This window comes from Saccopteryx bilineata, chromosome 5, assembly GCF_036850765.1.
Source record: "Saccopteryx bilineata isolate mSacBil1 chromosome 5, mSacBil1_pri_phased_curated, whole genome shotgun sequence".
Lineage (NCBI taxonomy): Eukaryota > Metazoa > Chordata > Mammalia > Chiroptera > Emballonuridae > Saccopteryx > Saccopteryx bilineata.
The window spans coordinates 248,349,162-248,361,605 of record NC_089494.1 but is presented as its reverse complement, the minus strand read 5'-3'; the positions used below and the strand labels follow the sequence as shown (position 1 = coordinate 248,361,605).

General features: G+C 43.8%; 1 protein-coding gene across 5 annotated transcripts in view; it reads left to right on the top strand.

Moving 5' to 3' along the window:
• The window catches only part of RBPJ (recombination signal binding protein for immunoglobulin kappa J region), a 219,135-nt gene that overhangs the window by 103,577 nt on the left and 103,114 nt on the right, over positions 1 to 12,444 (top strand). For 2 of the 5 annotated variants that reach the window (XM_066233921.1, XM_066233922.1), the window contains exon 1: positions 9,245 to 9,456. The exons of 2 other annotated variants lie outside the window; for them this stretch is intronic. In XM_066233921.1, coding sequence (XP_066090018.1) covers positions 9,437 to 9,456 — 20 coding nt within the window. In that variant the 5' untranslated portion in view covers positions 9,245 to 9,436. Of the gene's footprint in view, positions 1 to 9,109; positions 9,224 to 9,244; positions 9,457 to 12,444 lie in introns of those variants that run through there. One more of the 5 variants, XM_066233919.1, reaches the window with a different exon arrangement.

Here is a 12,444-nt window from a genome sequence, read left to right as displayed (position 1 = left end):
GCATAAAACCAAGTCTGTTCTCAATATTTAGTAATAGCTTAATTAGAAATTATCATTTTTTCCTGCAGTAATTTTACAAGATTTTTTAAAACCCCCACATGTTGACATAATAAATAAAACTTTAAAGTTAATTAAAATGAGAAATATTGACATACTAACATAATAGTGATATTAAAATTTACATTGTACAAGTTGATTTTGACATTCAAGGGGATTCTTGTTAGTTTGACAGAATTAAGTGTATCATAAGATAGGACTGTTTATTCTCTCTCAGTATTTGAATAAAATGGTCCTAAGTTGATCTTCTTAGTTCTTAGTCTATTTTGGACAAGGGTGCTAGCCACAAAGATTATCTATAGATTGATGCTTATCATAACACTATCTGTGACACAAAACAATATAGATCCAGAATGAAACCTTTCCGGTAGGCTTTCTTTAAAAAACTGGTAAAAGCCATGAGTGTACAAGGTCAACAATAACACCAGACAGAGGAGAAAATGTAGGGATCTTGTTTTGTTCCATTGATTTGCTATGCAACTCTAGTCAAATTTTTACAAATAAACGTGCCAACCCAAAATAAATATAATGAACTTATTTAAGGACCATTCTATTTAATTATTTGCATAATTATCTAATTTGATCTGTGCTAATCTCTGAGGCAGGTAGTATATGTCTATCAAATAGAAAAGAATTACTGAATGCCGGTGTGGTTGGGAGAATTTCCTAAAGAAGTAATACTTACTGAGTTCCTACTGTATACTCAGTTTATTTCATGTAATATCTCAACTAATTCTCAAAATGACCCTAAGCTATTGGTTTTACATCTCCCTTTTGCAGATAGGGAGATGTAAAATTATCTAGTCTAAAGTTAGCCAGCTGGCTAGTGGTAAAGATAGGACTCAAAGATAGAGCTAGTCCAATGCTCCTTCCTTAGTATTCCAGCTATTTTTTTAAACTATGGGTGTACAACATTGCCTCAACACAGAAACACAAACCACAATAATCTATGGTGCACTGCAAAAAGGAAAGGTTAGGAAATCAAAGTTTAGATACAGTCCTTTATAAACAGATCGCTGGAATTGTATGACTCATACAATGTTGTCATTTTTGTGTAGTTAGTGTTAACTGGCTCTATCTTGTTCATGCCTTATAAAGAACTAGATAGATCAATCACACATGGTAACATTTTCTTCTGATTACATTAGCTATGAAAACTTCTGACAAATGATTAGATTTGTACACATTGTTCTCACGAAATGTGCGTGTGATTCCAGTCTCGTTCCACTGGAGTAAATGGCCCATGCTTTTTCTTGCTTCACCTCCTTGAACTGCTGCATATGTTTGCAAATGAAGCAAAGCTTAATTTGGGCCTGCAAAAATGAATGAGTAATTCCTGTGGCCAAAGAATCCTGGGAAAATCAAACACAATTGGTGGAAGAAAGAATAAATATTTGTTTTTATTTTCCAAGTTCTCCTGTAGCCCACTCCATCACTCAATTTCAGTGTTCTCTTCAGGTCTTGTAATCCTAAAGTTAGAACTCAATTTCCTTATAGAATTGCGTAGTCTGATGAAATCCTTCTTGCCACTCTTTCAATCTTCTGTGCATTTTATTAGTCTTCATTAACACATGGCAGAAAACAATAGGGACACTGTCATTTAAAAAAGGAAGACATAAAGTTGAATGAAAAGCCTGAGTTAAGAAACTTCTGTGGAATGTACGACTCCTAATTTCACACGTTATTTACCAGTAGGCTTTCTTAGGCACGTGGGCACCTCACACCTGACCACCTCTTACACTCACAGAAGCTCTCATTGGCCATCTACAACACGTTTCCCAATGTTTTTTGGACATTGGAACCACTTAGAAATTCAATAACAATGATAATGACAGTGACATTTTTGTAGGATAAGATAAAGAAATGGACTAACAACAATCTGGATAAAAATCATCACTACACTTGGCCAATTTAAAATTAATTTTTGAAGTGTTAAAGACATTTTGATATGTTTTGCAAGAATTTTCATCAGATGACTGCAACTTATGGGTTTATTAAGTAAAATAATAAAAACTAACACCACTATAAAATCACATTACAAATATCATTCTATGTGCTTTAGACATAATAAACACTTTGAAACCTCATGACAACCCTATGAATTAGGTGACATTATCTTCCATTTTACAGTTGAGAAAACTGAGGCACTGACAGGTTCAATAGCTTGTCTAAGGTCTTACAGCCGGAACCATGCCATGTGGCATTACAGCCCATCTATGTTCTCCATCTCGAGGCTGCCTAGAAAAATGTTCAATGTTTTTTGTGGTTTTTTTGTGTGTGACAGAGACAGAGAGAGACAGAGGGACAGATAAGGACAGACAGGAAGGGCGAGAGATGAGAAGCATCCATTTTTTATTGCAGCATCTTAGTTGTTCATTGATTGCTTTCTCATATGTGCCTTGACTGGCGGGGCTACTGCAGACCAAGTAAGCGACCCCTTGCTCAAGCCAGAGACCTTGGTTGGGCACAAGCTGGTGAGCCTTGCTTCAACCAGATGAGCCCGCACTCAAGCCGACGACCTCGGGGTTTTGAACCTGGGTCCTCCGTGTCCTAGTCCCATGCTCTACCCACCGCTCCACCGCCTGCTCAGGCAAAATGTTCAATGTTTTAGTGTATCTTATTAATATGAGATGATATAACTTAATCTTAGAACAAAAGTCATGTCAAAATGTGTCACTGTGTTAAAAAAAAAAGAAAGAAAAAAGAAATGTGGCACTGTGTTTAAACAACCATAGCAAAATGTTTAGCTCACAGTGACTGCTTCACATTCCAGTTGGATATACACTCAGAGGCTCACAGATGCATTCCTTTTCATATTAACATATTTCATGTATTGTTTTTCAAAAATAAAATATATGCCATGATTACGCCCTTTAATGTGAAAGCCCTGAAGAAAACTGCACCTAACTCCTACAACAAAGATTCTCAAAGCTTAGTTCATGAGCAATTTGCATCAGAATCCCTGAGCAGCCTGCTAGAGATAAATGCCTGTTTCTGGGTTCAGCCCGGATTTGCTCATTTGATTTTAATGAGTGAGACCCAGATGATTCTGATGGCCACCCTACTCACTTTTGAGCATCACCTTTCTAACAGGTGATGAAGAAGACTTGAGACCCTGCTTTGGATGCCTACCCCCACTCCTTCCCGGTCCCAGCTTCTACATGCACCAAACTCCCTCCTGGAGTTCCCCTGAATGCAAGATGCTCTTTCACACCTCAGAGCCCGAACAAGCTGTTTCCTGTGCTTTTCATGCCTCCTCCTCTTCTTATTATCTTCTGAACTCCCACTCCATTAAGAGTCAGTTCAAAAGTCACCTCTGCAAGGTTTCCCTGGGCCCATCAGGCAAGGGTTACGCGCTTCTTTCATTGTAACCCCAATGCCATTAAACTAATATCTCTATCCTGGAATTATACTGTCACCGAAAGTCCCCTGAGGTCTTGGCATTATCCATCTTTGTAAACCACCAAAGATCATGCCTAATATAAACCACCCAAAATCTTGCTGTTTGAATAGATGGTGAATTCAGTGTTACCAAATGACTAGGGTAAAGTATTGACAGTTCTACAGCTCTTAATTCTACTGAGATGGTATATCATGTTCATAACTTCTATTAGAAAATAGTTTTCTAGCAAGTGGGAGAAAGGAAACAATTTTATTTGGTCAATTTTTCTTCCCGCACATTTATTCCTTTTCTTTTCTCCCTTTTCTGTGTTTTATATTTTGAATTGGCAATACGTTCAAAGCATCCAAGTTAGTTGGCTGTAAGACAAAGACACTTCCTCACCTACAGCCTCCAACCTTTGAGACCCTTAGAGTACCTGGCACTGTTACAGTTTCTAGTGTGGCATTCTAGAGCCTAATTAGATACATATAGGCAAATAAGTATATATTTATCTACCACTATTTTGCACCTTGGTTTTTAAAGTTTGTGATCCTTCCACATAAGTATATAAAAAGCAGCCTGCATACTACTCAAGATTATAAATAAATCATGATTTTTAAAAATAAGACATCTCTTGGCCCTGGCCAGATAGCTCAGTTGGTTGGACCGTCGGCCCCATATACCGAGGTTGCCGGTTCAATCCCTGGTCAGGGCACATACAGAAACAGGTCAATGTTTCTGTCTCTCTCCCTTTATCTCTCTCTCAAATCAATGAAAACAAAAGGCATTTTTTGACTGACATTTAGGTTGTTACCAGTATTTTCTCCATAATGCTGCAATTTCACACCTGTGTGAATATATTTGTAGGATAGATTTCTAGAAATGTAATTATAGCATTAACTGGTAGTGGTGTTATCCAAATGGTTTCGTAAAGATTACACCCATTTTCACTCCCATTAGCAACACATGAGAATACTTTTTTAAAAAAAAATATTCCGCCAATAAATAGTGCTTTCTGAGGTTCTAAACTGGAAAGTAATAGAAACCCTTCAAGTCAGTCTCATCTACGGGTCTAACTCAGGAGTAAGAACTTTTCTGGCAAAGTCAACACAGGGGGTTGCTCTCTATAGGCTCCTTTCTCCTCCACCGGCAGGCTGGCACTGTGCTATTCATTGCTGGTCTAACTCCAATGCTGTTTTGTTTACTAGAAGGTTTAGAGGGCCTTCAGAATCATTGCCATTCCATTCCAAAGTAGAAGACATCTCTATTTACTCTAGAAATGCTTATTGAGCATATCACACACTAGGTATTGTTCTTGTGACTGAGGCTTGAACAATGAAAATATTGATAAGAGTCCCTGCGCTTATTAAGGTTACATTATAATGCGAGGAGGCAGAGAGTAAGCACAATACACAGGTATGAGGTATGGTATCTTAGTTCACGTTACCTGCTGCAGGAAAAATAAAGAAGGGAATAGGGAGTATGAAGAGTCACTTTTGTGAAGGATGGTCAGGGAAGGCCTCACAGAGGTGACATTTAAGCAAAGATCTGAAGAACGGTGAAGGAATAAGACAGAAGGCATCTAAGGGAAAGGGCAAAAGGCAGGAGTTATGGTCTAGGAACAGCACAGAAGGCTGCTGTAGGAGTTCAGTGAGCAAGGGGAAGAGGAAGAAGAGGTGAGTGAGGTCAGGGAGGCGGGGCGGTTGGGTGACAGGCAGGAGTGGGGGAGGGAGTTGGGTGGCAGGCCAGATCCTGTAGGTCCTCATAGTGAAATGTCCAGAGGGTTACTCTGAATGCTCTATATTGAGAACAGACAGGAAAGGCAAGAATGAAAGGAGAACCAGTTAGGAGACTTCCTATAAACCACGTGAAAAATGAGATGGGTTACACTGGGCTGGTAGCCGTGGAGGTGCTGGAACTGTTTGGACTGCGGATGTATTTTGAAAGTGGAGCCAGCGTGATTTTGTTAGACTGGATGCTGGGTGTGAGAGTAAAAGAAGGCAAGAAGGACTCCACGGTTCTCAGATTAAATAAGCGAAAGGATGGAGTTGCTATTTACTGGGATGGGGAAAGAACACAGGAGGAGCATGCTCTAGGGTGAAGATGAGCTGTGATTTGACTTGTAGTATTGCAGGAATCAAAGGAGGACAAAAACACCCAGACAACTTGATGAAGGAAGTAGGATTTATTTAGCCTGCGGAGCAGCGTGACCTCCTCAAGAGGCAAGTCAAACACGTGCTCCCTGAAGTTAGATTTCTTACATCTTCACCCTTTACAGAACACAGGTTTACACGCAAGGAGTTCGTGATCCCTTTGTCTTCTAGAGGTCCACGTCAATCACATGACTCCAGGATGGGAGGAGGTTTAGATGAAGTCAGAGAACAAGCCTTGGAAATCACCCATTAAGGTCTTAAAAACTTTTAAGAAAAGGAGAGAGGAAGGGGTTTTTCAGATAAGTTCTATCTTCCTTTCTCTGTGCAGCAAGTTGCCCCTTTTCAGAGAACTATAGAAAGCAGTCAATCCCTGCGGGCTCCCTTCCCCCTGCATTCTTCCTTTAAAACTTTCTAGTAAGAAAACCTCTCCATTAGTAAAATAATAGCCCTTCCCAAACAGGAAGGTAATTTGCAATTTCACTGACCACTTTCAGCTGGTGTTGCCTGACCCTCATTGTAAATCACATGCAAGCATAAATATCATATTTTACAAACTTATTTAGCCTGGTTGAGGAAGGCTTCCTTCTGTAGTGGTTCCCACGGATTTCCATGATTTCAAATGAGATTAATGACCTGAACTAGACCATAACTGAAATGTTGTTTTTTGGGGGGCCTGGACTATGGTGGCGCAGTGGATCAAGTGTAGACCTAGAACTCGGAGGTTGCCCGTTCCAGACCCTGGGCTTGCCTGGTCAAGGCACATATGGGAGTTGATACTTGCTGTTCCTCCCCATCTTCTCTCTCTCTCTCCTTTCTAAAATGAATAAAATCTTTAAAAAAGACTATTAAAAAATGAAATGCCTTCTTGTGATGACGTCTCCAAGGACTTGAGCGTGTCCCTGGGCATCTCCTCCTCCTGAGCTATATATAGACTGTTTCAAATCAGACCTGCACTGAGATAACTACATTAAGTGTTTATATATCTTTTTTTTTTTTGCTGTGTGAAATAGTTAATCAAAGGGATAGGTAAATATATATGCACAACTAACAACCTTGGAAGTAATTCAAAAAGTGGATTTCTTGTCTACTACATAAACAGCAGAATAGGACTCACTGTTCTTCAAAATCAAAACTGAACTCAATTCTACATCTGCAGGTCTATGATGTCACCAAGACACCAGTTCCTAGATAATGCTAGACTAGGCTGGTACAGAAACTACATCAGGGCAATCTGAAATGTGCTTGATTGGAGAATGTAACCAGAAATTCACTGAACAAATAAGTAATCCAAAAAGAAGGGCTGAATTTAAAACAACGATTTTCAACCACTGTGCTGCAAAAAAATTTAAAACATGCAATTCCTATTCGGGGTACTGACCTCTTTTCTGTTAGTTTACTGAATAAAAGAATTAACAGCCAACACAATGATAGCTGTCCAGTGTGAATGAATCCAAATCATACCTATTTTTTCTTTTCTTTGGTCATATTGGCAAAAAACAATATATTTTTTGGTGTGTCACAGGATTTAGTAATTAGTTTATGTATGCCATGAGATGAAAAAGGCTGAAAATTGCGGATTTAAAATAATTGTCACTATAGCGGCTAATGAAACAATACTTTAAGTATTTCATCAAACACAAAAGTTAAGGAAAGCAAAAGCAGTGTTTTAAGTCATATTAGTGAAAACAAACAACCCCAGAAACTATTAAATTAGTATAATTTTAAAAGGCTAAGAAGAGATGGGGGAGGGGGGTGTTAAAACAATTATGTCCAAGAATGGAAGGCGGAATCTATACAAGGCAACGATGTCAGCGCAGGGAGCATCTTTTTTAACCCAGTACCCAAATCGCGAGGTCAGCGGGTAGATCAGAAAGAATCCAACCAACTGCTACAAGAGAGTAGCTAAGAGAATTCAAACTTGTTTCAAAGAATGAAAAGTGGTGGACAGAATCGGCGATGCAGAGGCGTGACTCAAACCGACACTGAGAGCCGCCAGCTTCCGGAGGCTGGGGAGCGAGGGCGTCTAACACATTTTAGGAAAGTACCAGGCTCGTGGAAGGCAGCAGGAAACCTCCCCGGGGGAATTAGCCTGGGGCTCCTCCGGCCCCTACCAGCCGCACCAGGAGGTGTTTCTAATCCGCTGGCTTCCCCTTCTTCCTTTAGAATCCTCCGCCCCAACCCTTTTTTCTTCCACAAAGTGTCGGGCGGCAAGTGTGGGCTGCTAGACAACGAGTTCCGTCCTGGCCTCCCTCCTCCCGCGCTCCCCGCCACGCGCCCACCCGCTCCGCCTACGCGGCGAGCTGCTCCCTTCCCACCCCGCCTGCCAGCCGTCCGGGCACGCGCGGCACGAACAGTGCCTGGAGCTGCAGTAGACAAACACCTGTCCCGCTTGGGCTTCGCGAGATTTGGGGAGAAAGCATAGACAACAGTGGGCGCGTTCTCGCGAGGTTTACGAAATTTCCCACGGCCCGTGTTGTGTCTGAGTCGAGTAGTGGAAGGCGGTGGGAAGGAGGTGTAGCGTGAGACTAGGCTGCCCGCATTGAGAACATGCGCAGTACCGCTCGCGCGTGCCGCGGCAATCATGCAGCGCGTTCAGCAGGTTTCAGGCAGCGAATTCCAGTTGTCCGGGTTTTGGGGCTCCCTGCGGGAGGCAGTGCTGGTTCTGGGAATCTCTAGGAATTGGAAGGGCAAGGGGGTGGGGGAAAGAACGGGGTGCTGCAGGTGGGGGGGGCGGGGTTCTGGCCCTGCTCCTTTTTGTTAAATACACAGCCGTGCCATAGTGTGCCCAGGGGGTATTCCAGGCTTAGGTCGCCTGAAGTGCACACTTCGAGCAGCAAGCTGTGTCGTCGACTGTGCCAGGCTCACAGGAGGGCCTGTATACACCTAAGTTGACACACGGCTGTGTGAAGTCCTAGGGAGGCTCACACAGCAGTTAGCTCTCTGTCCAAGAGGACCTCTGGTTGGAGTGCGAGGCGAGGGAGGGGTGGCTCTCAATTCCAACACATTTTTCACGGCTGGGGAAAACTACAGGGTGCTCTGGTGTGTGTACACGAGGTGTACATTAGGGATGTCTTTGCCAGAGGCCTTAGCCTGACCTCATTTCACACCCAAGGAGAAGAATGCTAAGGCGACGGAGCTCAACTGCAAAAGTTTTCCATTTACAGAGTTCTGGAGGGTCCAACCACATTGTACTCTTGTCTGTCTGTCCGCTAGCAGTGAGGGGTTGCATGACCCAAGACAGTTCCTGGTTTGTCACTCGCCAGAACTGCAGGCAACTGTAGCTGCAGCACCTAACGCTGACATGAGCATAAAGGAGGCGTCCAATGAACATTTGAATGAATGAAAAGGGCTGGGAACCAGAGTGAGCGGGAAGCCACTTGGAAAACACCCATTTGAGGAGGTGTTTCATCTAGGCCTGTGAAACGCGGCAGATTTTCCCAGGACCTTCCCCTCGGCCCCGCCTCCTGACCCCTCCATTCCCCGTCCCCGTTGTAATCCCCTCCGGTTTTCCTCAGTCTCCACGTACGTCCCTCAGGGCGCGTCTCAAAACACGGAAAACCGGAGCACTCCCCATGGACCACACGGAGGGCCTGCCCGCGGAGAAGCCGCCTGCGCATGCTCCATCGCTTGGGTAGGTTTCCAGGGAAGGCAGCGAGCAGGATCCCCTAGTCCCCGGGCGGCGCGAGGCGCCTGGCTCTTCGCTGCGGCTGCGAGGGGAAAAGGAGCGCGGGGGCTGGGTGGAATCGAGGAGTGAGGAGAAAGGGAAGGGGCGGGGGAGAGGGACCAGGGAAGGCGTCGGGGGGAATCTCGCGAGGGTTGGAGTTTTGGCGAGAGTTTGTGGAAGATGGCGCCTGTTGTGACAGGGTAAGTCTGGGGGAATCGGAGCGCTGGGAACCGGGAAAGTTGCGGGCGTCTCGCAGCCCGCGACTGTCGGCGGGTTCGGAGGCCGCGGCGCGCTTGGCGTCTGGGGGCCGCGGGGGCGGTGACGCGTGCGCTGAGCGCGGCGGCGTGTGCGGTGCGCTGCCCGCTCCGCGCCGCCGTGGCTGGGGCTCCGGCGCGTGAGGGCGGGCGGAGGCGGCGGCGAGGCCGGCGGGTGCGGGCGTGAGTGCGGCCGGGCGCGCGGGGCCCGCGGGCGCGGTGCCCGCCGCGCGCCTCCTTCGCCGCCTCTCGTGGGCCGTGGCTCTTAGTCCCGCGCAGCTTTGTTTCTCGGGTGGTCGTCGCCTCCTCGCCCGGCCCGTGCCCCCGACCCCGGGCGCTTTGTCTCCCCCCGCTGCCCCCCGCTATCCTCTACCCCCGGCCCTTTGTTTCGCCGCCGTGGGCGCTTTGTCCGACCCTTCGCGCCCCACATCCCTCCTCTGTCACCTCCCCTCAGCTGTCCTCCTTCCAGTACCCCTTTGTTGTTCCCCTCTCTGTTCGGTACTTCAGTGACCTGCCACAGTCCGGGCACCAGATTTGTGTTTCTTTTCATTTTTCTTTCGTTATTTTTCTCATGCGTTCCTCTCACCCTTCTGTTGGCTCCTTGATCACCCCCAGAGGCTTTGTCTTCCCATCCAGTAGCTTCTGCGCTTGGCCCCCCCACTCCCCTCCCACCACGGTTGATGTATCCGCTACCCACAGTGTGTGTCGGCTGAACTGCCTCAGCCCGGGGAACTCCATCTGCTGCTGGAACGTGCAGACACGCCGTAGGGTTAGTTGATTTTGTGGGTACGAAAGATGCGTGGGGATACTTACTTTCCTCCCAGGCACTCCTCCTCTCCGCACCCCTTTCTCTCGGGATTACTTGAATTCCTCTCCCCCATTTCTCTCAGGATTACGATGTTTCCAGTTTCCTTCGTTGTGTCTAGGAGCTTGTGGTTGTTTTGCTTGGAAACAGTGACCCCGGAAAAAGATCGGGTCTTTGGTTCTTGCCCCTCCAGGTCCTTGGTTTCTGATGTCCTGAGCCAAGGGCAGCTGTCGTAGCTTTGCTTTTGGCTTGCCTGAGGGTATATTGTAGGACGGCTAGGAAAGGCACAAGGTATTTTTTCTGTTGGAACGTGAGAATAATTTCAGGTGTCCACATAGATTATTCGCTTGGTATGTGAGTAGCAGTTAAGTGAACTTTGTTAAAAACTTTTGAATGTTGGGGTGGAGGTTTTCAGCATTTTCTAGACTGTAGGTGTGGAGTTTAGTTATTTTACCAGTAATTCCTGCTGCGTAAGGAAAAAGGAAGGCATCCGCCTTATGAATTGATATAATTGTTATAATTTTTCTTAATTATTAGATAGTTTACAATTACGTGCTTTTGCACTGTAGGCTTATGACAACCTCTCCGCTCCATCTTTGGAGGTGAAGTGAGGAGAGCACTTAAGACTTCAGTTTCAGCTTCTAGAATCTTTGTGGAATGCATTAATGAAATGCAGTGAAAAGACATTTAAGTAGTAGTCTTAAGGTACTGGCATTTCTAGTGTTAAAGGAGCTTTAAAATTTCAGAGTGCTTATTGTTCGGTGGTGTTGAAAGGTTGGAGCTGTGTGTGGGATATAGGGGAAGGGTGGTGTAATGTACTTAAATAGCCTGAATATTCTGGTGCTGGGAATAAGAGGCATTAATTAGATTTACCAGGATTTTCGCCCTGTTAGTTGATCACTACTTTTAGGAGGTATGTTACTGATAAAATCATCTTGTGTCATTTTGTTTATAAACTAAAGTTCCACATACAGTGCTGCTAGTTGAGGATCTACAAGAGTTAGAGTGAGGAATGTTGGTGTAGAGGAAAGCTTTTTTTTTTTTTAAAGGCTGTGATTAGAATTAGTAGCTTGAATTTTAATTAACGGAAAATCATGTGTTATGATTGGTATTTATAGGCTTTTGTGAAAATTTGCAGTCCGGGTTTCATGAATGGATTTTTTTACCAGTAGTCGTTTGTCTCTCTTGTTTTTAGGGTAGAATAATTCTTCTGAAGGTAAAATCTTGAGCACATTGTTGTTTCCCACTGCAAGCAGATGTTAAGTATTATAATAATGGAAGGACTTCTTCATATAAGAATGATCACACCAATATCATAAAAGCAACTTTTACAAATAAAGTTTTTTTTCCCCTAAAATTGTAAGACCTGTGTATTGCAACCAAATAAAACAGTGCCCTTACTAAATTGTACCAAACAATAGCATATTTAGAAACATGCCACGAGGTGTGGTCGGGAGGCTTTCTTTATGATTATTGATGATTAAAGCTTTAAGTTTATTGTTCATGCATATTGTGATGTGTCTATCTTTGTCCAGAAAAAAAATATGAAGCCCATTTGCAGTATTTTCAGATTTATTCTACTTATATGTCTCTAGGTGTTAAATTTTAAGCAGTTTGGTTTGTTAGAAAGTTATCTTTTGTCATATGCTAACAGATTTCTATCAGTGTCTTTTAAGTGGCTAAGAAAAAAAATGGCTTGAGAGAACAGCCACTCTTGCCAGCTGTAATTCGTTAAGTCATTTTTTGGCACTCTGGATGGATAAGGTATTAGGAGGAAAAAAATCGTTTTGGAAGTTCTAGCAAATCGTCTTAATTCTAGTATTCGATAATTTTTAAAAATAAAATTTAAAAACTTTAGGACCTGGCTTTAAAACATTATTTTGCATTTTGCTTACTCCCAATACTGAATTTCATGTTATTTCAACTAGGGGCAGTATTTTCTCATGGACTGACTAAAAGTTGTTATTTTTGGCATTAGGCTTTGTGATTATTTCCAAGTTACTCTACTTCCCCTGGGCCAGTTTCCTAACTATGTAGTAAAATGGGAATTGTAATAACTTGCCACATCTGCACAGGATTGCTGTGCTTTAGGATTTGCAGAGAGCATCCTTGGCTGAAAGGTGTGGTTA